General features: G+C 44.1%; 1 protein-coding gene across 7 annotated transcripts in view; it reads left to right on the top strand.

Annotated features, from left to right (window-relative positions):
• ABCA1 (ATP binding cassette subfamily A member 1) overlaps positions 1-25,236 on the top strand; it is a 118,036-nt gene that overhangs the window by 76,986 nt on the left and 15,814 nt on the right. For 5 of the 7 annotated variants that reach the window (XM_016156075.2, XM_016156076.2, XM_016156079.2 and 2 more), the window contains 22 exons: positions 248-469; positions 1,502-1,706; positions 2,785-2,898; positions 4,700-4,871; positions 5,817-5,948; positions 6,750-6,892; positions 7,090-7,227; positions 8,147-8,367; positions 9,742-9,820; positions 10,634-10,836; positions 11,665-11,713; positions 11,911-12,024; positions 13,055-13,203; positions 14,877-15,001; positions 16,253-16,351; positions 18,764-18,953; positions 19,957-20,051; positions 21,033-21,065; positions 22,062-22,167; positions 22,900-22,974; positions 23,494-23,663; positions 24,955-25,132. In XM_016156075.2, coding sequence (XP_016011561.2) covers positions 248-469; positions 1,502-1,706; positions 2,785-2,898; positions 4,700-4,871; positions 5,817-5,948; positions 6,750-6,892; positions 7,090-7,227; positions 8,147-8,367; positions 9,742-9,820; positions 10,634-10,836; positions 11,665-11,713; positions 11,911-12,024; positions 13,055-13,203; positions 14,877-15,001; positions 16,253-16,351; positions 18,764-18,953; positions 19,957-20,051; positions 21,033-21,065; positions 22,062-22,167; positions 22,900-22,974; positions 23,494-23,663; positions 24,955-25,132 — 3,012 coding nt within the window. Of the gene's footprint in view, positions 1-247; positions 470-1,501; positions 1,707-2,784; positions 2,899-4,699; positions 4,872-5,816; positions 5,949-6,749; positions 6,893-7,089; positions 7,228-8,146; positions 8,368-9,641; positions 9,715-9,741; positions 9,821-10,633; positions 10,837-11,664; positions 11,714-11,910; positions 12,025-13,054; positions 13,204-14,876; positions 15,002-16,252; positions 16,352-18,763; positions 18,954-19,956; positions 20,052-21,032; positions 21,066-22,061; positions 22,168-22,899; positions 22,975-23,493; positions 23,664-24,954; positions 25,133-25,236 lie in introns of all 7 variants that reach the window. The other 2 variants (XM_016156082.2, XM_016156081.2) reach the window with 1 other exon arrangement.

A 25,236-nucleotide genomic window follows, 5' to 3' on the forward strand; every position in this document is an offset into this window, starting at 1 on the left:
TCTGTTGTGAGGAACCTTGATGAATATCAGCCCTGGTCTCTGTTCTCTTCCTGACTCTACCACTGTTGTGCTGTGTGGTCTTGGCCTAGTCATTTCCCTTCCTCTAGGCTTCAGAGAAGTGATCATCGCTGTTCTATATTATCTCTGAGATGAATAAGAACAATCCCTGGCTGCTTCCCCTAGATCCTGTAAGGAGGATGTTCTTGCTTGTCGAAGCAGCACATTTATTGGCTCTCTTCTTTCCCAGTTAGGAAACCTGCTGCCCTACAGTGACCCCAGCGTGGTGTTTATCTTTCTGTCTGTGTTTGCCGTGGTGACCATCCTGCAGTGCTTCCTGATCAGCACACTCTTCTCCAGAGCCAACCTGGCAGCAGCCTGCGGGGGCATCATCTACTTCACTCTGTACCTGCCCTACGTCCTGTGTGTGGCGTGGCAAGACTACGTGGGCTTCACACTCAAGATCTTCGCGGTGAATAACTCTGGCCCCTCCGCAGTAGCTGCCGTCACAGCCACCCCTGGTGTTTCACCTCCTTATTGCAGTCCAAGCTGAGAATAGGAGCTGAGTCTCTTTGCAATGGGATTTGAACCTCAGTTCTAGATTCTGAGCTTCTTGAGGGCAGGGGTTGTGTCTTATTAAATTGTTTATCTTTAGTTGTCTCAGCGAGTCATGGTTGAATGGAATCAAATGGAATTTTTTAGAGAGCCAGACTGTACCATAAACCCAGGTGGGGGCATATGACATTGAGGAACACCTTTAGACAGGAGATGCCAACTCCACCTCCATGGACCATCTTAAGCTCACCGTAAAGTCACAGCCACAGTTAGAATTGAAAGATCTTAAGGTCAGAGATGGCTCCTTCTTGACCTTTGTCTTCCTTGTGTCCAGTTTGGGCTTTCACGTGAGTGATACTTTCTGAACTGAAAAAGACCGAGGAGCAGATCGATGCCCCATCTCCCCACAGATCCCCGACTTCGGCACTTCCTTTCCTTGTGTGTAGGTGGAGGGGCCCATATATTAAAGGCGAGTTGCCAACTGTCCCCTGGGTCACTTATAAGGCAAGAGTCACTTTCAGGGTGCTCCAGATGCCTCGGTCCGGACTCCCTAGACAACAGCAGCCCAGGCAGCTCTGACACAAGCCATCACCGGCTGAGCAGGTGGCTTGAGGGGACCTTGATGAATGTATGAGTGTGTGTGTAGGGCGCAGGATTGTTGAGCCCTTGGGGCATCTTTGGAAGCATAAAATTCTAAAAGTTTTACACTTCATCATACATACATACATATCTGAAATGTGTGTGCATAATGAGTAGTTATAAATAGAATCATTTTATATGCTACCAAGGAGCCCACTCCCCACAGGGAGTCTCTAGGTGACTCTTTCCATGTTTTGTAATTGATCCAATTTGAAAATTCAAATTTCTCCAGGTGAAATTTACATTAGAAGTGTTAGAAAAATGAGAGAGACAAGGAGATGGATAAGTGACTTTTGCCTCTTTCTCTCAGAGCCTGCTGTCTCCTGTGGCTTTTGGGTTTGGCTGCGAGTACTTTGCCCTGTTTGAGGAGCAGGGCATTGGGGTGCAGTGGGACAACCTCTTTAAGAGCCCTGTGGAGGAAGATGGCCTCAACCTGACCACCTCGGTCTCCATGATGCTCTTCGATGCCTTCCTCTACGGAGTGATGACGTGGTACATCGAGGCCGTTTTCCCAGGTACACTGAGCTTCCCTACTGCTTGAGCCAGCTGCTAGGGAAATGTGATTTTTAGCTGCAGAACTTTTTTCCCTTTTTTTTTGCTGGAATTTCTGCGGGGGCTTGGGCCTCTTGGAAGGTGGCTAGGGCTTTGGATCTTGGCAAACACATAGACCAAGGAGAAGAAGCTGATGCTAAAAGTACAACTTTTACCACTGATACAGCTCTTATTTCTTGGGCACTGTGTGCCAGCTGCTATGCAAAGTGTTTCGTATACTTTGGTTCATGTAATCTTCATAAGACTACTCTTAAGGAGTTACTGTTATAACCAGTTTTTGAAAACGAGAGAACTATAGCTCAAAGAAGTTAAGCAGTTTGCTTGTGGCCACCCAGCTGGCAAGTGTTGGTGCTTAGAGATGGACCGTGTTGGGTTATACCGGGTCAGCTGTCGCAGGAGAACTGTGCTGACCCAGTTCTCTAATTCCGTATCCCCAGAATTACCACTGGTGGATGTTCTGTTTCCTGAGTACAGCTCGCGAATAATAAGTATATTGGCTGTAAGCCCTTGCTTGTGATTTGATCAAATTCGTTTTCATAAAAATTCATTTGATACTTCCCTTAATAAATCACCTGACCAGGACCTGCCTTGGATACATTGTCATGTAAGATCAAATTCTGAGCAAGATTTAACTCTTTCTGGTTCACCTTCTAATTTCTTTTAAGGACGTATGTGTACATGGAATGTTTATTACCCCTACCTGAACTTCCTGTATTGAATATGCAATTTTGTATCATATAGATCTGGATTCACATTCCGAGTCCTCCGCTTACTGGTTGAATGATAGACTACATATCCCTCAGTTTCTTAATCTCTAAAATGGGGATGATACCTGCTTCATGGGGTTGGGAGGATTCAGAGAGGTGCAGAACTTCTGTCATATGTAATAGGTCTCAGCGAATGTTCGCTTTCTCCTACCCCACTTCTAGTCCAGTCTGTCCCATCTCCGAAAGCTGTGTCAAAGAGAGCGGGTCTGGCTAGGATACCTCGGGGATGCTGGGATGTGGCCGAGCTTGCCCCACACCTGTGCTTTGCTTTCAGGCCACTATGGAATTCCCAGGCCCTGGTATTTTCCTTGCACCAAGTCCTACTGGCTAGGTGAGGAAAGTGATGAGAAGAGCCATCCTGGTTCCAGCCAGAAGGGAGTATCAGAAAGTAAGTACTGCTGCCCCCACCGACCACAAGGGGCAAGGGTCTAAAACCACTCCAGGGATGGAGAAATCACATGCAATTTCCTGTTCCAAATTCTCCCATGCTGATTGTGTCCAACGCTATTGACTCTCATTAGGGAGTCGCCCTCTGAGTCCCTGAAAGATGTTTGGTTTTCTCGACTTCTTAGAAAGTGACTCCAGATCTTTATATTTTCACTACCCCCTCCATCCCTCCACTTTTCATGCTATTCTAATAGCTAGAAGGAAGAGATAAAAGAAAACTGTGATTGTCAAGCCAAAACCTTTCAGCCTGCCCTGTCATGGTGATGCAGGAACTGGTGTAGGCTGACACCAAGTGGCTGCCACAGAGCTCAACCTGTGCTTCTCAGTGTTCTTACCCTTCGTTACGCAGAGCCTTAACCCTCTCCTGCTCCCGACCGGCAGGTGGAGAGGCCCACAGTTCAGCAAAGGTGCTGCTGCCTTCTGGGTTCTTTGCTCAGATTCCTGGAAGGATAGCTTCTCTTTGTGTTCAGCGTGGCTTTCTAAGTGGTTAATAAGTCTCTCTTCTGATCTCTTCTGTGCCCTTTCCCCAGTCACCAGTGGCAAAGCGTGACATTCCTTGGTATGGTACACTAGACTGCTTACAAGCAGTGCTTGCCTGCCATTCCAGCTGCTTCTCCTGCCCTTCCACTCTCCTTGCCCAGTCTTCTCTCTCCCAGCTTCCGTATCAGTCACCTAGAGCTGCTCATGGGAAAGTGTCATGTTCTTCCACATCTTCATGCCCTGCGTGTAGTTTTCTCTCACAGGAGAGCCCTCTCTCCAGCTTGTCTGCCTTCTAAACTCCTGCTCCTACTCACTCTTCAAGCTCTAGTTCAGTGGCCCTTCCCCTGAGTGGCCTTCCTAGCTCCTCTGAGATTCCATAGCATTAAAAAAACAAAAACAAAAAACAGCAACAATGGAAAAAAACTTTTTGTTTTAAAATAATTGTAGACTCATAGGCAGTTGCAAAAAATTATATGGTATTGGGGTTCCCTTGTACCTCTCACCCAGTTTCCTCCAACAGTAACATTTAATATAACTGTACTCTAATAGCAAAACCGTGAAATTGACATTGGTGCATTTCACAGACCTTCAGATTCCACCAGTATTACATGCACTTTGTGTGTGTGTGTGGATCTATTTCTGTGCAGTTTTATAGGTTGTATAGATTCATGTAATCACTAGCTCAGCCAAGAACTTTTTCATCGCCACAAACTCCCTCATGCTACCTCTTAATAGCTACCTCTCTTCTTCCCTGATCTCTGACACTTGTCAACTAAAAGCTTATTTTCTTCTACAATTTTATTTCCATAATATATAAATGGAACCATATAGTATATAATTATTTGAGATTGGCTTTTGTGTTCACTCATAATTCTCTTGAGTTCTTTTCAGTTTGTGGTGTGTGTCAACAGCTCATTCTTTGTCATTGCCGAGTAGTATTCCACAAGATGGCTGTACCATAGTTTCACAGCATTTTTAGATGTGTTTTGTAAACAGCTTTTAGCATCTATATTTTCATTGATTGTCAAGTCTTTCCCCCCTGGTAGATTGTGAATCCTCCTTTATCATTATATCCCCTTCATCAGCATCAGTGCCCAAATAGGCCTTAAATAAATATTTGTAGTTTGCCTGCCTTCCTGAGCACCCAGAAGTAGCCATGGAGAGAAGACGGTTCTAAAAGTACAAGCACAGCTCTGGGGTCTTTACACTCCAATTATAATTGTTTTCTGTGGGTTCATTTCCTGTCTTCTCTTTTCTCACAGTCTGCATAGAGGAGGAACCCACCCACCTGAAACTGGGAGTGTCCATTCAGAACCTCATGAAGGTTTACCGAGATGGCATGAAGGTGGCCGTCGATGGCCTGACCCTGAATTTCTATGAGGGCCAGATCACTTCTTTCCTGGGTCACAATGGAGCCGGGAAGACCACCACCATGTAAGACGAGGGTGTGGCTCTCATAATCGCCATAGGAAGGTTCTGTAGCACAGTTAGGAATTTATACCTAAGAACATTGCATTGGTCACTGGGGCAAGGGCAGAACACGGCAGTCGATGAGTGTAAAAATAATATCTAATCATGAGAGTGCTTTCCAAAGCACTAGTGTTCACTCTAAGGCAGGCCGAGGGAACCTTCTGATGACCATCCCCATTCAGTTCTCAGAATTTGGCCTTGTTCTTGGAACCTGAGGCTATGACAGCTCTGAGAAAGGTTCTTCTTTGGAGCTGGTTTGCTCAGAACTGTGAGGCAAGAATGTAGAAAGGAAGGTTAGATGTGTTGGAGCGGGCTAGATGATTGCCTTCCCTGAGACCTACAACGACCTTATAGTGGCAGATTCAGAAAGGCGTGCAGGCCATAGAAACACCAGAGTTTGTCTCTGGCTTTCAGTGTAGTCCCTAAACCGTTGCAAAGGGTATATCGTTGAGGGTGACCTTCTTCCCTGCTTTATCTTTTTCAGTGCACAGTCAGTATGTTACGAGCATTGCAGAAAATCTTCAAAAGGCATACAGAACTCCTGCCACTTGACACAAAAATTATTTTTGCCTTTGAATAATTTCTTGTTCATTTTATGTGGACATGATCTTAGTCACAGAAGTGTATGTCTTAAAGTGTACTTTTCATTGCAAATTGGAATCTTCATTTAAAAAATGCTCATACTGAAATCATCTTTCCAACACATGGGCCCACTCCTAGTTATTGACTAAAGCAAAGACTTTGCTTTGTGGGGTGTTAGAGTCCGTTAGGAAGGAACGGGGAGTGGTGGTGGCGGGGGTGGTCGAAGCCTCTGCTTTGTCTGCGCTGGCTTTGCAGACTGGAATGGAGCATTTCTGGAGAGGTGGGGAGTTAATGCTGACTCCTGTACTTTCAAATATTTGTCCTCAGGTCAATCCTGACTGGGTTGTTTCCTCCTACCTCGGGAACCGCCTACATCCTGGGAAAAGACATTCGCTCTGAGATGAGCACCATTCGGCAGAACCTGGGGGTCTGTCCCCAGCACAATGTGCTGTTTGACATGTGAGTACTAGCAGCCTGTTGAGGAGCAGACCCTCTCTGGAAGTGTGAGTCACGGGCAGACTAGGACTTAAGTGTTTTACCTTCTTTGGGGGGCGGCTTGCCTCACTTCCCTGGACACATTGAGACCCGGTTGTCCTTTGATTTTGTGAATTGTTGGATGGGAGATGTTACATCAGTCCAGCTGGTGGATGGGGGACTTGGGAAATGGTGCTTGGTTTCGTTGTCATTCTGGAGGGCAAGGCCCATCCTTTCTCCTGCCCCACCCCTCCCTGATGCCAGGCTACCCCACCAGCAAGTAAGGGGCCCCAGGGAGCCCTCATGATGGAGTAGAGAAAAACCTGGGCTTCATAACCTTGGCCAAGGACTTTTTCCCTCTGAGCCCCAGTTTCCTTTTATATAAAGTGAGCAGCTCGGGCTTACGTCCTTCCTTCTCTCAGAATCTGTGGTCCTTTGAAATTCAGGTTAGCGTTGAGCTAGGTTCTTGGTTAGTGGGTTTTGGAGGGGGCCCTGTAAGGACTTGCAACTAACTGCCTGATGCGTGGTGGCTGGGGCTGCTCGGAATATGTTGGAAGTGACCTGCCCCAGCTCAGCTTTGACTTTTTCAGGAGCTCATGTGGTTACTTACTGCTGTTCTCCTTTGTATCTTTTCTGAAGATCATTTTTCAAGAATTGATAAAATTAAAAAAAAAAAAAAAAAAAGGAAAAGAAAAATGTACCCATTCTCTTCTGTTCAGGGTCAGGGGGCACTGTATTTTGGTGCATCCTGCAGGGCCCAGAGCCAACCTGCCCCTCTGTCCCCAGGCTGACTGTGGAAGAACACATCTGGTTCTACGCCCGCCTAAAGGGACTCTCAAAGAAGCATGTGAAAGCAGAGATGGAGCAGATGGCCCTGGATGTTGGTTTGCCACCCAGCAAACTGAAAAGCAAAACAAGTCAGCTGTCAGGTGAAGCCTTTTCTACACACACACACACACACACACACACGGAAAAACAATAGCTGCCCCAGGGTCCCCTCCCAGGGGAGGGGGGTCAGAAACATGTCCTTAACCTGTCCCCCCATGGGCTCTCCCTGTATTTATCTCTACTTCTGCCTTTCTCACTATCTGAGGCTGGTTCTCAATCCTCTCTTTCTTTCTTACAGGTGGAATGCAGAGAAAGCTATCTGTGGCTTTGGCCTTTGTGGGTGGATCCAAGGTTGTCATTCTGGATGAGCCCACAGCTGGTGTTGATCCTTACTCCCGCAGGGGAATATGGGAGCTCCTGCTAAAATACCGACAAGGTAACTGATGTTCTTTTATTCTGTGTCATAGGCTGGGAGGCAAGGAGGGAGAGGTTCAAGAAGTATGGCTGTAGTTAATGGCTGTTCCTGCTAGAGCAACAGAATTGCTTTACAGGGAAAATGCAGATTTTTTTTTTTTTTCTCTTACAGTTATATGCCTGCCTGTGTATGGAGGTGGGAGTCCTGGTTTACAAGAGATTTAAAGTTTATACTTTTTCACTGTTTAGGGACCTGCAAGAAGGGAAATGGGTATAAAGGACATCTTTGGGCCCCCAGTGTCACCTCTAGCAAACAACTCACCCATGTGTATTATAACCATGTCCTCTATAGACTGAGGTTCCTGAGAGCAGAGGCTATGTCTCTGTTCATCTCTGTCCGAAACATGGTGCATTAAATTTATGTTTGTTCTAAGAGTGGACGGATACGTGAATGGGTCGAGGAGTTGCAGGAGCACGGTTAGCCGTCTGCTTACAGGTGTTGAAGGTATATTAGGTTAGTTCTCACCGTCTGGTAATAGTATGAGGAGTTTGGGTTTCGGAACCAGCTCTGGCTGGCCCTGAGACCTTGGAAAAGTCATTTAACTTGCCTCTGTTTTTTTTTTTTTTTTTTTTTTTTTTTTTTACCTGCAATGCTAGTAGTGCCTACCTCATAGAGGATTAAGTTAGATAAAAAACATGTAGACCACCTAGCACACTGCCTGGCAGGTAGCGAGTTCCCAAATAAATGTTCCCGTTATTATTTTTATGAAGATATGGTAGCTATACTCACAGCTTTGCCATCCTAGGAGGTCATGGCCACAGAGGTTTCCAGGTCTTTCTTCCATGCTTACCTCTGCTAGCATTTCTTTAGCTCTGGCCACTGTAGTCGGGGAGAATGATAGGCCTCACGTGTCCCATGTCCTTGTGTTTGTGCCTGGCAGGCCGCACCATTATTCTCTCCACTCACCACATGGATGAAGCAGACATCCTGGGGGACAGGATTGCCATCATTTCCCATGGGAAGCTGTGCTGTATGGGCTCCTCCCTGTTTCTGAAGAACCAGCTGGGAACAGGCTACTACCTCACCCTCGTCAAGAAGGATGTGGAATCCTCCCTCAGTTCCTGCAGAAATAGCAGCAGCACTGTGTCATACCTGAAGAAGGTGAGTCGCAGTCTCAGTGCTGGGCTGGTGCTGGGTCCAGGGAGTCAGGCCTTGTTGTCTGTGAATGGTTTGTCTGTCTCCACTCCACTCTGCCGTGTTGAGGCTACCATCTTCGTGCTCTGTGGTCCTTTTGGAATCACATCATACCCCAGATGTGTAAGGCTCAGGAGACTTCTATTCCCATCATGCTAGCTCTGTTCAACCCCATTTCCCTTTTCCTTTTTCATGAGAAGAAAAGACATAATTGGAGACACAATGAGTGATAGAGAAGGCCCTTAGAGGAGTGTATTAGAGAAAAGAAACTTGCCAAGAGTTAAGACCCTTGGCTGCAGAATGCCCTACTGTACCTGCTCGTCACCTTAGAATCTCATTGATATTAAGTTTTAGACTACAAAGCAGCAGTGTGTTGAGCACTGATTTCATGCCAGACACTCTAGCAGACTCTGGGCATAAAAGAAAAGAATAATGATAAATCTATGTGGGTTTGTTCTCATTTACAAACTTGTAAAAATTTTTAATGTCATCTCCAAGTGCAGAGTAACTTTGGGAAGGGGATATTGTTATTGGTATCCCAGGTGAGGGACGTGAGATTTGTAGTGATTCAGTAGTTTATTCAAGTTCACCCAGCAGGTAAATAATGGAGTTGGGACCAGAACCTAATAACCAGGTACGTTTTCCTCTGTACCCCAGTACGTGCCTCAGATTTATTTGTGTTGAAACCAGTGGCAAGAAACTAAAACGTTTATGGTCCAACCTTGAACTCCCGTCCACTTATTTACCTTTTTACTAGTACCTGGTTACTCCAAGGGTGGTTTGAGGACCAGCAGCATCGAGATCACTTGGGAGCTTGTTAGAAATGCAAAACCTTGGGCCCAGCTCAGATGTTCTAAATCAGAATCCGCATTTTAATACGGTGCCCTGGTGATTAAACACGCATGAACGTTCTAGAAGCACTGAAGTAGACAACTAGCCAGGTAAATCCCATGCATCAGTCGGCGAATGCCTGGTTACGGCATTCCTTGGCAGGCCACAGTTCTGTTGTTAGCTCTGCTTCCCGGCCTCCCACCTTCAGGAGGCGAGTCCGTTCGCACAGCACACACACGTCAAACAGCGGCCTCAGAAACCACATCTGCCCAGTTGCACGCCTCTCAGGAGAAGCTTTTGGCTCTAGTTTTCACACAATAGAGCCTATTGGAAACCCTCCCCAGTGAAGGTGGTGGTGGCTCTGCCTTGCTCGGTCCCTGACCCATTCTCACCTCCTTCTTTGCCATCAGGAGGACAGTGTTTCTCAGAGCAGTTCTGATGCTGGCCTGGGCAGTGACCATGAAAGTGACACGCTGACCATCGGTAAGGACTTTGGGGTTTCTTATTCAGGTGGTGCCTGAGCTTCCCCCAGCTGGGCAGAGTGGAGGCAGAGGAGGAGAGGTGCAGAGGCTGGTGGCGCTGACTCAAGGTTTGCTGGTGGGCCGGGCTGGGCGGCTGGGGGGAGGGTGCAGCTTGGTGGCGGATCGGCCTAACGCTTGCTGGGAAGCCTGGGGCTTGGTCCGGGAACTGACAGGGCAATGTCCCAGAATGCTGAGATGGTTGGTGGCGAGGGGATCCCTGGGAGGGGGCGTGGATCTGGCTGAACACTGGAGATCGGGATGAGGAACGGATAGGCCAAGATGATGGGGAGGGACTGGAGCTCAGTACCTAAGGAGGCGAGAGCCTAGGAGATCAGGAAAAGTCTGCCAAGTTCTTCTCAGAAAGTGTGTGTAGGAGGCCAGTGTCACCAGTAGCATTTATGGAACAGAAGCTGCTACCGTGGCCGTCTTTGCCCAGTCCTCATAGCTGACATGTTCCAGGAAGACTTCTTCTTCCATGAACTGTTTGATTAAACTTCTACTGAGGCAAATAGAAAGACCTTTCTGCAAAAGTTAGGGCAGGGTGAAGAATCTTTTAGGGTTTGTTTAGTCAAGATTTCTGTTGAAGAATACCAGAGTTTAGGGAATAGAGATAAGGCTTTCAACCTCAAAGTCATCCATCCACCCACCTATGTGCTGAGAACCTACAGTGTGCCTGGATTTGGGGATACAGAGATGAATAAGACATAGTCATTGTCCCTAGGAACTCTCACGCCAGAGGTGAACATGCGGAATGATTTGAGTACCTGGGACAGGTGTAGTATGGGCAGTGGGCTTCTGAGGAGTAGGCAGGGGATGATGGCTGGCCCTTAGTATGGGGCCTCTGAGCTGACTGAGCCGTCTCTGTGCTTCTGTCCCTACAGATGTCTCTGCTATCTCCAACCTCATCAGGAAGCACGTGGCCGAGGCCCGGCTGGTAGAAGACATTGGGCATGAGCTGACCTATGTGCTGCCCTACAAAGCTGCCAAAGAGGGAGCCTTCGTGGAACTCTTTCATGAGATTGATGACCGGCTCTCAGACCTGGGCATCTCTAGTTATGGCATCTCAGAGACTACCCTGGAAGAGGTAAGTTAATATAGCAGGGCCAACAGTCTGAAGGCCAGACATGCAGCCTCCATTTCCACTGGGAATAGGATGACCATGGAACTGGTCACTGATTTGAGAGCATTGGCATCTGGGTAATGTCGGTTGCAGGTCACCCTTTAAGGTTGTAGTGGGGGCTAGTAGGAAAGAAGTATTAGGGTTGCTTCCTGGTATGACCATGCATAGGAGATGACCAGCATTTATGGAAAAGCTACGTGTGTCAAATGCTGAGCTTGTTTGTTTTTTTCATTGAAGCATCATTTAATCCTCATAACAAGTTGAGAAAGTAGACACTCAGGGATGCTGAGCTAGGATTCGAATCAAGGGTTTTGGGCTTCAGAGCCCATGTTCTTTTAACTATGCAGCAATGTCTCACTTTAGGGATACAACAGCACAGGCCTCAAGGGCTGGGAGGGATTTAAAAGTTGTCTGGCCCAGTGGTCCCCTAACTTGACTGTGCGGTAGAATCATCTGGGGATATTAGTGGCACCAAAAATTCCAAGGCCCACCTCCAGGTTCTTTGAATTAGAATTTCTGGAGGTGAGGCCTTGATGTCTGTGCTTTTATCACATGCTCCCTAGGCAGTGGTCTGTAGACCAGAGTTTGAAAATGATGGTCTGGATTGATAGTCTTGCCACTGATTAAATGCTTTTCTCCCAAGTGACTCTGACAGAGTGTGATTAATAAATGAAGCTTCTACTTTTTGTTTTTAAGGCCTAGCATACCATTCAGTAATATACTCATCATGGCAATGGTGGCTGTTTTCATAACGTAGCGCTTATAATATTTTTAATTACTCTTATTTTTCAGATATTTCTCAAAGTGGCTGAAGAGAGCGGGGTGGATGCTGAGACCTCAGGTAACCCTTTAGGGGGCTGGCTGCATGTTCTCTGGGCTGTGCCCTCCTACAGGCTGTGGTAGCTCACCAGGACTGTGTCTTTCTCTTTGCATCATTTTATTACATCTTACTTTTAGTGTATAGGTTTGTTATAGATGTGGAGAGTTTGTTTTGTTACAGATAAAGTAAAATGTAGGATTCCCTCCCTCTGCCTTCAGATGGCACCTTACCAGCAAGACGAAATAGACGGGTCTTCGGGGACAAGCAGAGCTGCCTTCGCCCATTCACTGAAGACGATGCTGTTGATCCAAATGATTCTGACATTGACCCAGGTTCGTTGGGGCAAGATCTGTGTTCCATTGCTTGAAAGTGAATTTTTCTTTTATGTTCTTCTTTGGTGTTATCTTTTGATGGCCTTGAACCAGAATGATAGATACCTTCAGGGTCCAAAGGGAAGTGAAAAAATGAGAAAAGCCACTTTCTCTTTTCCGGCGTCGTACATACGATCAAACCTGAAAGAGCCTGTCTTCGTTACTCTCTTCACTGAGCTGAGATCTTTTTCTCAAGACACACATCAAAAGATGGTCCTTCAGTCCTCTGAATACATTCATTATCTTTTCTGTGGAACCCCAGTTTCTTGCGTACCTAGATGTTTAGTTGTTGAGTACATAGTCTTCAAATGGATGGATGATTTTGAAAGAGTTGGGTGAATTTGCTTTTAGATTTCACCGTACCCTTAGACTTATTTTGGATGAGAGTGTCCCCATGCGTTTGATTGAGATGGAGAAGGAGAGGCAAGAAATCAAGCAAATATTCGTAAGATGTCAAAGCACTGTAGTCAGGAAACTCTTAGGAACAGAAGACTTTGTGGCTGTCCCAGTCCTTGCTTATGTGAGTGTGTGGCTCTGCTGTCCTCCCTGACTTCATATGCCATCAGTACTTAGATCACTGGAATGTGTCTACCTTTTACCAAAAGTATAATAGACAGACTGCCATTGTGTGTTCTCAAGTGTGTCGGCCTACGTGCACGGCCTCTTTCATAGACATTAAGGATGACTTGATTCTTCTAAATGACTGAGTGTAACACCCAGTTTTGTGTGAACACGTCTTTAGTTGTCTCAAGCCACCTTCATTTTCTGCATGTATCAGACAAGAATCAAAAGACAGAGACTATTGTGGTCGCATATTTGGAGGAACAGCTTTTTTTGGACCTGGATTTTTCATAAAAGCTCTTTACTTCTGAGATACTTTTGCCTTCAGACTCAGCCTCCAAATTGATTGATGAAGATGCTGGAAGGAGGAGCCTAGTGATGTCAGAAGTGATTAAGACAATAGTTGACCTTAAGTGTTGACTTCTTGCAGAATCCAGAGAAACAGACCTGCTCAGTGGGATGGATGGCAAAGGCTCCTATCAGGTGAAGGGCTGGAAACTCACACAGCAACAGTTTGTGGCTCTTTTGTGGAAGAGGCTGCTGATTGCCAGACGGAGTCGGAAGGGATTCTTTGCTCAGGTGAGAAGTGCCATTCCAGGCCAAAGGACTCAGGCTTTATGGGTGGGCTGTAGGCTTTCTTAACCATTGATGGCAGGATAGAGCTGTGGTTATGAGATGGATTCTGGTGCCAGATTATCTGTATTTCAATCCGAGTTCTGCTTCTTGCCACTTGAGTATCTGCTGGCAAGTTACTTCTTGGGCCTCAATTTCTTCATCTGTAAAATGGGAATACTAATAGTACCTGTGACATATGGTCGTTTTGAAGGTTAAAATGAATAAGTGCTTAGAATGAGCCTAGCATTAGTATTATTTCTCTGTGTGTATTTTATGTATCATGTTAATTTTTTGTAGAGGCAAATGTAACAAGGACAAAGTATAGAAAAACTGGCTAGGCAAATTAAACTTTCATAACTTGAGAGATAATGTGCTCAGATGTGTTTGACATAAGAACTTATTGGAAACTTGATTTTTCTCTAAATTGATGTTTAACTGCAAACTGATAGAAAAGATAACCAGAGAGGTTAGAAAATATTGCAAACAGAAGTCTCGTTACACTGTTGCTTGCATGTCAGCTTTGGCATGCCCACTCCTTTGGTTAGGAGGGATAAAATTATTCTTCTCTGTAAAATTGAGAAGTACAGAGACAGAGTCTGCAGAGAGTCTTCCCTACATACTGCATGGGTAATGCTGAGTCTAAGTTTAGAGCACACAGGCCTGGTTTTGAATTCTGGTTCTGCTACTTACTGGCTGTGTGAACCTGGGCAAGTTACTTAGTCTCTCTGAGCCTTAGTCACCTTGTTTGTTGATTGGTGATAATGATACCACTACTTAGGATTGTGATGATGATTAAATGAAGTAATTATCATTATAGTACTTTCCCATTGAATTAATCATGCAGTGATAATGTTCAGTGTTGAAACCACAGAACATTAGGGTCAAGGATATCATTTGAATCTTTTAAGGTTTTTTAATGATATACTTCTCAGGAAAAAACAGAAGGAGCTTCGAGTTTACTTATAAAATACATAGAAATCATTGTTTTGAGAGAAGATATGAGTGTAACGTTTGAGGTAGTTGAGGAAGGACTTAGGAGATGCTTTTTGGAGGCCACAGGAGAGACAGTGGCTGCCATTCTCTTTCAAGGGAGGCATTGCCTTAGGGTGGTTTTATCACTGTATGGTATCTGGATGGGTCCTCTAGTCTCAGTGCGGATTACAATGAGAAAACTGAGGTTGAAGGGGATGTGGCTTCACCTGGATATACTTGTAGAGACAGACCAACCTCAGATCTGCTAGCTGCTGGTTTGGGGCCTGTTCTCTTAGCCTTCCTCCAAGCCAAGCTGGGTTCATGGCCCAGTGAGGTCTTTCTCAGGTTTTCAGGGAGAAGAGGGGAGAACCCCATGTTCCATTCCAAGTCACCCTGACACGTGACCCCGGTTTATTTTGTGAAGTTCTCAGTTTGATGCAGCTACCAGGTGGTCATTGCCTCTGGCCTTGTGCTGCCAGCTTCCGGAAATGCCCTGGAGGAAAGAGATTTAGTTTTTGGGGTTGTACTACTTCTAATCTGCCAACAGTGGTTAAGTCCAGCTATGGGCTCTGTATTCCTCTCTTGCATGCTGGCTGGTCTGGGAGGCTGGCCCCATGGCTGCCTTTCTAACAATCATCCTTCTTCCCTCGGCCCCCTGGTTATAGATTGTCTTGCCAGCTGTGTTTGTGTGCATTGCCTTGGTGTTCAGCTTGATCGTGCCTCCTTTCGGCAAGTACCCCAGCCTGGAACTTCAGCCCTGGATGTACAATGAACAGTATACGTTTGTCAGGTATGTGTTTGCTTTCCACGCTTAAGGAAAGAGGAGAGCTCGAGCTAACCAAGGGTGTTTGCTATGCCAAGAGCCAAGGGGAAGTGGACTCAAGAAACACACAATGTAATGGATTTTACCAGCTGTGGTAGAAGCTTCTGCACTAACTAATATTATATGCAAAGACCAGTAGTGAACAAAACCTGAAGGAATAGGCTGGTCCTCTGCTGCCACATCTGAGCTCATCTGTTTATACTGCTGTTGTCAGGAACAGGCATATGTGTTTTACATAAATAATCTGCCCTCGCAAACCATCTGTGATTGAGCTATAATATATCTGCATTTTCATAGCTATATATAATTTTGTAGTTTTGACACAGGGCTTTCCAGACACTGTCAACACATTGCACCTCCAGGTTCTTGATTTCAACACAGTACAATGCATGTATTTATTATCCAGTCCTTTAAGTTGTAGATGTTAGCTGGTGTTTGTTCTTTAGACAAAAATACTAGCTACTCTGTAACAGTCTGTGCTTTAAACAAAGGGACAGAGGAATTCCTCCATCCTGTTACACTGGAGTTTTCTTCAGTCCTGTAGTATTTGTAGACCTTTAGATCAGAGAAGTGTTTCCGTGATGTCAAAGGAAAGCTTTTTTTTAAAAAAAATTACATAAACTTGTGAATCGGTCTCTTTTTCTAACCCCACCTTTCCTTCCTATTGAGTGCAGGTTTACTTTTACTCTTTCCTTTCCTAGCTGCCGACCTTGTAGTGCCCAGGGCTGTGGAATATGGGCATGTTTTGTGTTTATCACCTGCGCCCATTATTATTTATTGTTTCTAGTTATTCATGCAAACATTCAGCCGATAAAATCTTTCTGTCCTTTCCTAGAATATCGTGATTGTGTATGCCTAAGTGATAATCATGGAAGTATTTTTGAAACACTGATCCTTAAAAAATTTATTTATCTCATGTGAAAGTATGTATGTCAGTGTGTTGAAGTATGTATGTATATACGTGCACACACACACATGCACACCTCTGTACATGTAACTTATTTACATAAGTTCCACTTTGGAGTAGTGTGTTACTATGATACTAAATATGTGGCCAGAGTCGAGATCCTTCTGAGTAGGTTCTGTTTTATTTATTTGTTTTAAGAGCTTATCAGACAAGAAGAACTTAATAAAGTATTCATTAAAAAGAAACTTTTCCTCTTTGAAATTTACGGTTTTAATGTATTGCTGAGCTGGCTGCCTCTCATGTACCCATAGTAATGATGCTCCTGAGGACGTGGGCACCCTGGAACTCTTGAATGCCCTCACCAAGGACCCTGGCTTTGGGACCCGATGTATGGAAGGAAACCCAATCCCGTAAGTGCCACTTCAGTGAGGAGACCCTCCATGGGCTTCTCGTTCTTATCACCTGGTTTGATCTCTAATACACTGCATTTATCAGTTGTATAATGCACCATGACTACCATCATTTGCCCTTTGAACCATTTTTTGTTTTTAAAAAGCTAATATAGTCATCAGACCATCTATGAACAAACAACAGACTAAGAGAGTCTTCCAACATCCTGCAAAGCAAAGCACTACAGATATTTGCTTACTGTTTCAGAAATTAATATTTAATTTAAATAGCACTTTATACTTAGTGATCAAATGCCTTTCCCTGCTTCCCTTCCCCCAACTCCCATGCCTAAGTGCAGAGATAGGCTGCCATTTTATATATATAATAGTTTATAATATATGTAAAATTTATATATATATATATATAAAATTTGCTGTTTTGCTTTTCAGTTTCTTTACTTTAGCCACATGAATAGATGATGTAGTTTTTATTAAAATAGTCTCTTTTTTTAGAGTTGCGTATTTTTATGGTGTTGTCCTTCAAAATCTTTTTTAAAAAGTAGGCAGTGTAGAATAAATTGAGATGAGCACCCACAGACTAAGCAGGTATGCTGGGAAGGTAGAGCCAGAGAGCTTCGTGCGTAAAGACAATGAAGAGAGGCAAGGAGCACCGCAGAGAACCCAACGACGATAAGGTGGGGGTTCAAGTTTCCAGGCTCAAGCAGAATTTGCAGTTGAGGTCATTAACCACAGTCTGAGGAGTTATGGAAGTCTGGGAAGGTGTAAGAAGATTGGAGAAGGGCTAACTTCAATTCTAGGTTTTAAAGGGAAGATACCCTGCCAAAGTCACAGACCAGCGAGTGCGATAGTCTGTGTGCAAAGTTTTAGAGCAGATTTCTAAATCGATAGCTATTATGTACTTGCTATCTCTTATTAAATGGATGCTATTAAATATTTGTTAGTACTTAATACTTAATGGGTGGTAAATCCCAGCAGCCAATATCAGTTTCTAAGAGCAAGATGACTAAGGTGGAGAAGGACAAAGAGACACCGTGTCTGGATTTTGTAAGACTTGATGAGATTCCACTTGAAAGTTCTGTAGGTGAGACAGAAGGATGAGATGAGACGATAATAGAGGGAGATGGATTTATTACCTGCCAGCTGAACAGTTTGGACTCATAGATTAATGGCAACCGGTGAAGGGTCTACAGGAGCTGGGTCTGGATTAAGATCTCACCTACAGAGACAAAAGCAGCATCAGAGGGCCCCCAACCTTGAGGCCGAGCACTACTGAACCTGTGTCGGGGTGACTGATGTGCAGGCCTCACTCTGGACACTTTCAGGTTTTTCAGAAAGTAGTAGAACTGGGGGAAGTTTGACTGGAACACTTCCCTGTGGCACTTACCTTTGTCTAGGCCAATCATTTTGTGACAGTTTTAGAATGTGAACTTCAGGTGGGTACCATGCCTTAGTTTGAAGTTTTCATTGAGTTGGGGCACTTTACAGGGAACTAGAGAGCAATCTACCAAACTGTTCATTTGCTCTGATTTTATAAAGACTGTGGGTCCACTTTAAATTGTAGAACTTTAGAGCTGGAAAGGGATGCTGGAAATGACTTCATTCTATACTTATATTTTACTAATGGAGAAAATAAACCCTGAATGGGCAAGAGACTCGATGATCAGACAGTAATTCAGAACTCAAGTCAGGCATAAAGGCCTCGTCTTTTTGTGACTTGTGATGCTTGCGAACAACATAGCTCTTCATGTACAAATCAGCCTCACCCCACTTACCCCCAATTCTCTACTTGTTTTAAAACATAAAGTGAATCTCGACACTCTCTACCAGATTATGAGCACATCGAGACTCTTCCCCTGGCCTCTGTCGTCTGGCCCCTGCCTGCTTCTCTTCCTCATAGCTCATCACATTCCAGCCACACTGCCTTCCTCTTGTTCCCAGCAGAGACCTTGGGGCCTTTGCACCTGTGCTTTCTGTTGCTTCTGCTTGTATTGTTCTGTACCCCAAACCTCTGCCTGGCTTGTTCTCTCTCATCATTTGCATTTTGGCTCCTCGAAGCGTCACTCTCCTTTTGTTTTGCTTCATTTCTGGCCGTCTAAGAATATACTCTTTAATTGTTATTTCTTTCCTGGGAACACAAACTCCATGAAGGCAAGGACTTTGTCTTGTTCACGCAGACTCAAATATGCAGAACAGTGTCTCACACATACTAGTTGCTCTGAATATGAATATTTTTTGAGTGACTACATGGGCGAGTGATTGAGTTTGCAGCATGAAGTCTATGGAAAGATAAGATAATCAAATGGTGAGGGGTATATGCGTGTTTGCAGTTGGTATTGACTGATGCCGCACCCCTGAGGCACCAGAAAAGGCTAAGCCTTCTCGGTGATCCTACCCAATGCCCTCCTTTTGCAGAAACATGCCTTGCTCGGTGGGGGAGGAGGACTGGACCACCGCCCCAGTTCCCCAGACCATCATGGACCTCTTCCAGAATGGGAACTGGACAATGGAGAACCCCTCACCCGCTTGCCAGTGCAGCAGCGACAGAATCAAGAAGATGCTGCCCGTGTGTCCCCTGGGGGCTGGGGGGCTGCCTCCTCCACAGGTGGGTCCCTCTTAAGGTGTAACAGCAGATAGGGCTACAGCATGGGCTGGGGAAGAACGAATGGATGACATATCATGTGAGGAGGGTCTCTTTTAGTCTTGATTTAATTATTGTCATAGGAAAAAGCATGTGCTTTTGGGAGGGAGGGGCTTGAACCTCATTGTGCTATATCTGAGGGAGCCTTGCCTGTTTCTCTATTTTGAAAAGTCAGGCTAAATACTTACTTGTTTGAGTTACAACCAGAACACAAACTCTGGGACAATGGGCCATGGAAGACACACTATGGCCCCTCTCAGAGTGATGGCTATCGTGTGTCTTCCGGGCCCCAGCTTTATACCTAGATGGTGATATTGGATAAGCCACTCTAAATCCCTGGGCCTGTTTCCTCACCTTTGAGTTAGGGAGCCAGGTCCAGAAAGCTTTTGCAAGTCTTATCAACTCTGACATTCTCTGAGACTTTACATGTTGAAAGTGCTTCAGAGCCATTTTTTTTCTGAGAACAATTTCAGAAAGAGGCTTGCTCGTGATGGCGCTTGGCTGCTTTACCAGCTTTCTGGTTGCAAGGTGAGGCCCAGCAATTTTAAATGGTGTGAGAACTTAAAAAAGTCCCGGTTACCTCTCTAAAATAACAGCTAATCTATTCATCAGTATATCACCAATGAAAAAGGAGTTCACTAGGCATAGTCACTGATGCTGCTTCCTAAAAGTCTTTTGTGGCTATAAAGAATCATATTTTACAGTCTGGTGTTTAGTTGTTGAGAATGATTTCCTGGAAAACATCTTGGCTTCGCACAACTGTATGGCCAGAGCCAAGGGCGGAATGGACCAGGCTTTGGTGGTTGGCTGATGGCAGTGCCTGGGAAGGGTCTGGACACACAGTGGTACAAGTTCGAGGGACATGTATCAGTGTCATCCTTGCTTTGCTGTCTGTCCCAGTTCTGGTCCATAAAGACACATGCTTTTATCTCTCTCTCTCTCTCTTTTTTTTTTTTTATGATAACAGAGAAAACAGAACACTGTGGACGTCCTTCAGAACCTGACGGGAAGAAACATTTCAGATTATCTGGTGAAGACATATGTGCAGATTATAGCCAAAAGGTCATTATTTACTAAACTTGCTCCTTGCTCTATCATTACTGACCAGAGGAATTAAAAATCTAAAAGTAGAAGATTGAGCAGTGGGGGAAACATCAACATTTGGCCTGATGTTATCTTTTGGAAGTTTAGGATATTCTTTTGACATAGACGAGATGAGAAATATTGAGAACATTCAGTTGTCAGCTTCCAGATTGAGTCTGCCTGGTTCCAGAATGAAAATAAACTGGGATTCAAATTCTAATTCTGCCTCTTACTAGCTGTTTGACCAGGAGTAACCAGTTACCCTTTTAAAGCCTTAATTTTTTAAAATGTTATAATAATATTGTTGTTCTTATGAGTTTGTTATGAGGGTTTAATGAAATTATATAGTACCTCTCATGCATGGGATGCATGTTAATATATGACATAAAGAGAGAAAGCCCTGGGCCGGCTCAGTAGCCTGGCATGGCTGTGGAGCCTTGGAGGAGCCGTACAGCTTCCTGGGGCATCACACCATAGGATTGAACACTCAGCTGATACTCAGGAAATATCTGTCTGTTTTGGTTTCCTTCCCATCAGCTTGGTTAGTTGGTCATCTCAAGAGGTCTCAGTGTGTTTAAATGATAAGGGTGTGTTTGAATGACAGTTGCTGTGAGTTTCCAAGAAAGAGGCATAACCTCCTCATATGTCATCCATAATTGATGTATTACTTTGAATTAAAAAAGTTTCTAGTTTGATCACATCTTTGCCTATAGGGTGGATTTTGAATTGATTTAACCCAATACATGATTTTCATGTAAATAAGATTTTAAGGCAGGGAGAAGAATAGACATGCTGATTAGGGCTTCTTTCCATTGGCAAAACTCTACAACGCCAGCCTGGTCATAGGATTATTTCTGTCCCTTTGTCGTATCCTCAGGTAGATATTTACTCCTTTGTATCAATGGGAATAGGATCAGTGTCTCTTTGAACTGACTTTTGGTTTGTCTTTGACTTCTGCAGCTTAAAGAACAAGATCTGGGTGAATGAGTTTAGGTAAGTTGACCTCTTTCTATGCTTTTATTTACTTTTCCTTGGCTCTCATTGTACAGTGGGATGATTTTGATGCAAGTACCTTGGATCCTGGGAAGTTGTTAATTTAGGGATTATTTTGTTCTTAGCATTTTTGCTCGGTGCCCAGCTGTCACTTCAGAGGCCTTTGAAAATTTGAGGAGACGCAGAAGTTTATTATGGGTTTCTAGTGATTTAACAGGAACCATAGTGTTGTGAAGGGAGTATCCATGCTAGTTACATGTCCAAAATCAAATTCCCAGGGGTTCTCGAGACTCCAGAACAATTTTGGTCCTTGGAGTAGGACCAAGAAGGTATTGGATAAAATAAGAGGCAGCCAAACCATCCCTTTTTACTGGATTGCAACTCATTTATCACTCTGAAGGAACAGTGGAACCAGGGAAGAAAAGAAGGAAGAACCCTTGAACCCAGTTCATATCTTATGAAACATGAGATACCTTATTTGGCTGCCTCAAAACTTGGCTCTTTGGCACTGCTTCCCACTTTTTTTCTTTGCCTTTTCCCTGAGGGCCAGGACCCACAGAACTCTGAAAAGAGTGGAATGAGACCCCTATAGTTGTCCTCATGCTAGGAAAGAGCCAAAGCTGTGTGGAAGCCCTCCCCAGCCTCTCTGGTCCTGACTTCTCATTCGTTTGCCTTGAGACCCAAGTTCAGGCTTGAACCACCAAGGTCTGAGGAGCATCTGTGAGATGAATGACCATTCTTTCCTCAATGTCTCAGATGTCTAACTTTGTTTATAATCAAGCCCAGATCCTTCCTACCTAGGCAGGAACCATAAGAGTAAAGAGATTGCCGGAATCTATTAGAGATGGCCAAGTTGCCACTTTCTCTGAAACTTTGGTCCTACTTTGGATAAAGCAGTTGATTTGCATGAAGCAGATACACACTCAAGTGGTGTCTGATGCTGAGTGATATTGTGTGCTCCACTGTCTGCGTTTTAATATTAGGCTGTCCTTTTAGGTATGGCGGGTTTTCTCTGGGAGCCAGTAATTCTCACTTACTTTCTCCAAGTCAAGAAGTTAGTGATGCCATCAAGCAAATGAAGAAGCACTTGAATCTGGCCAAGGTACAGTACCTATCCCAAGACATGTCAGAAAATGGGCCCAAAGTGGCTGGTACAGGGAGCAGCTGAGTACAAAGTCATCACTGGCCTTTAGTGGTCTTGTGCCAACCGCAGCTGAGCTGCTACTCAGTGTACATTTAATATCTGAAAGCATCGATCAAAAACAAATTCAGAGATTAAAAATCTCTCACAATAACTTGTTTATAACTTTAGCTAGTAGATAAGTAAACTTAGCATCAAACATACTTTTCTAAAACAAACAAGAAATGAATTATTTTCTTTAAGTTGACAGCAGGCTTTAGGACCCAAGAAGCATTCACTTCATTTCTCTGTATCTGAGTTTTCCCATTTTCAAGTGAGAATTGAAGGGATCAGATGATTTGGACTCTCGGATCACAGACAGCAGTAACATTCCTAGAGTCTGCGTCTCTGCTTCTGAGGCACAGATGCCACGAGTTTGACACATCTGCACTTTGAGTGTAGTCTTGGGTCTTAGGATGACGTCAGGGGAATATTTTGAAGAATCCTTAACACCCAGTTAGAGTGAGACATTAGTGTTGGGGACTTTGAGCCACAACATCGGTGCTTTCGATTTCTGGTCACTTGTTTCTCAGGAGCCAATTACTCAGTGGCTTCCCATGTCATTGAAATGAACAGAGTAGTAGTGGTGCCCTTCACAAGGTTGTCATGTTTTCCTTCCCTTGTGAACTGAGGCAAGTTTCTGTTTGTTCACAGGACAGTTCTGCCGATCGATTTCTCAGCAGCTTGGGAAGGTTCATGATAGGACTGGACATGAAAAATAACGTCAAGGTAACGCCCTTCGTTTCAATAGCTTCTTGATGAATAATAATCCGTATGTTCCCTGAAGTGTTTTTCAGCTCATGATAACATTGATAGGGGTTTTCATGACAGAAAAGCTCAGTCTAGTAATTTTACCAGTGATGCCATATAATACAATGATGAAGAGAACTTGCTTTGCTACCAGACACACAAGGTGAACCATTGTGACCTCGACCAAATTACTTAACCTGTATAAGCCTCAGTTTCCTAATCTCTAAAATGGAGAAAGTAGTCGTGGCTATCTCAAAGCTGTAGTGAGGATTAAAAGTGTTAAAGATAAGGTAGTCAGCACCGTGCACTGGCAATATGGTCTATGCACAGTATACCCTGGCTGCTGTTATTTCTTTGCTGTGTTCTCTGGCCATAATGTTTTGTCTTGGCATGTGACTGGAATTTCTGAAGTTTACGTGCATTTTATGTGTGAGCGCACGTGACCTACAGGAGCTGGGTTTGGGAGCATTATATTGTACCTGGTATGTTTTATTTCAGGTGTGGTTCAATAACAAGGGGTGGCATGCCATCAGTTCTTTCCTGAATGTCATCAACAATGCCATTCTCCGGGCCAACCTGCAGAAGGGAGCGAACCCTAGCCAGTATGGGATTACTGCTTTCAATCACCCCTTGAATCTCACCAAGCAGCAGCTCTCAGAAGTGGCTCTGTAAGTGTAGCTATGGCTGAAGGTATCAAGTGGGGAGAGGAGAGGGAGGGTGTTGGGGTAACTGTGGAACAGGGGAGGGAGCTGTGAATCTGGTTGTAGGGTAACAGCTTCATTATGGTCTGTCTGGGTTGGTCCAGACTCTGGACAGAAAATGATCAGTTTATGAATTGGCTGGCAGGGATTAAAGTGCAGAAGATAAATAACTCTTACATGTGAAAACCATTATAATTAGTGAATTCATATAAAGTAAGTTAAATGATTAATGAAATCTTAAAAATATTTGAACTCACCATCAACACAGTGTTTAGTAAAAAATCATTTTCATTTGTTTTGACACTGTTTTTAACCTTGGTGAAACATGCTTTTATAAGCCTGTGTTTTAAATTCCTGAGTTGTGTGCGTGTGTGAAGTTAAAGCCAGTAAGAATAGGTAAACTTTACCTATTGATGAATTTATACTTGCCTTTGACATCAGAGATCTGGGGTTGAACCTGGTTTCTAAACTTTCTAGATGGTGTTAAATGAGGCAATTCATGTAAATTGCCAAGTCCAGCATTGGGTACATAGTTAGTATTCAACACATGTTGGGTCCCTTTTATGCATACGGGGGCATAGCACAATTATCATCTGCCTAACTCGTATAAAATATCAGTATATGTCACTGGGATCTTTATACCAAGCTTACATAAAATTTATATATATATAGTTTATATTCTAGCCTGTTCATGGGCTTATAAGACCGTTCATTCCTTTTATAAAAATCCGATAAAATTTTTTTAATGTGTTAGATTGATATGCCACACGCTGTTGTTTTCAAATTTATTTATAGCCAGAAATTAACTTATTTGAATGATTTCACACTAATATTTCTGCTTAATTTAGTTTTCAAGCCATACTCGTCCTCTGTGTGTGAAAATTTACAACTTATTGCTTTTATGAGGTCATGAACAGTGGAACAAAGTGAATGCCGTCAGGCCACTCTCAGACTTCCATTAATAGTTTCATTATGGCAGTGAACTCTTTTTAACCTCAGTGAAATTAGTTTTGCATTTGAAGCATCAGGTTTGGGGTGTTTTCTTTGTTTTCATTTTCATTTTTTATTTTTGACTTGAAAATAATTATCTTTAAAAAAAATATATTTGCTGAACAAGTTATTTTTTCCTGGGCTGTGCTCAGGTGTGTGTGTGTGTGTGTGTGTGTGTGTGTGTGTGTGCGCGCGCGTGTGATCTGAATGAGTCTTCACTTGCATCACTGGTCCCTCATCTCCTCACTGCCTTTTTATTTTTTTTCAGGATGACCACATCAGTGGATGTCCTTGTGTCCATCTGTGTCATCTTTGCGATGTCCTTCGTCCCAGCCAGCTTCGTCGTGTTCCTGATCCAGGAGCGAGTCAGCAAAGCAAAGCACCTGCAGTTCATCAGCGGAGTGAAGCCCGTCATCTACTGGCTCTCCAATTTCGTCTGGGATATGGTGAGCACAGCAGTCTACTGCTGCTGTATGCATCTCCATCAAAGATGTGGATCGGACGAGAGAGTCCCTGTCACCAGGAAGTGTTCTACCTAGTCTAAAGATAA

The sequence above is a fragment of the Rousettus aegyptiacus genome, unplaced genomic scaffold (genome assembly GCF_014176215.1).
Source record: "Rousettus aegyptiacus isolate mRouAeg1 unplaced genomic scaffold, mRouAeg1.p scaffold_m13_p_3, whole genome shotgun sequence".
NCBI classification, from domain to species: domain Eukaryota; kingdom Metazoa; phylum Chordata; class Mammalia; order Chiroptera; family Pteropodidae; genus Rousettus; species Rousettus aegyptiacus.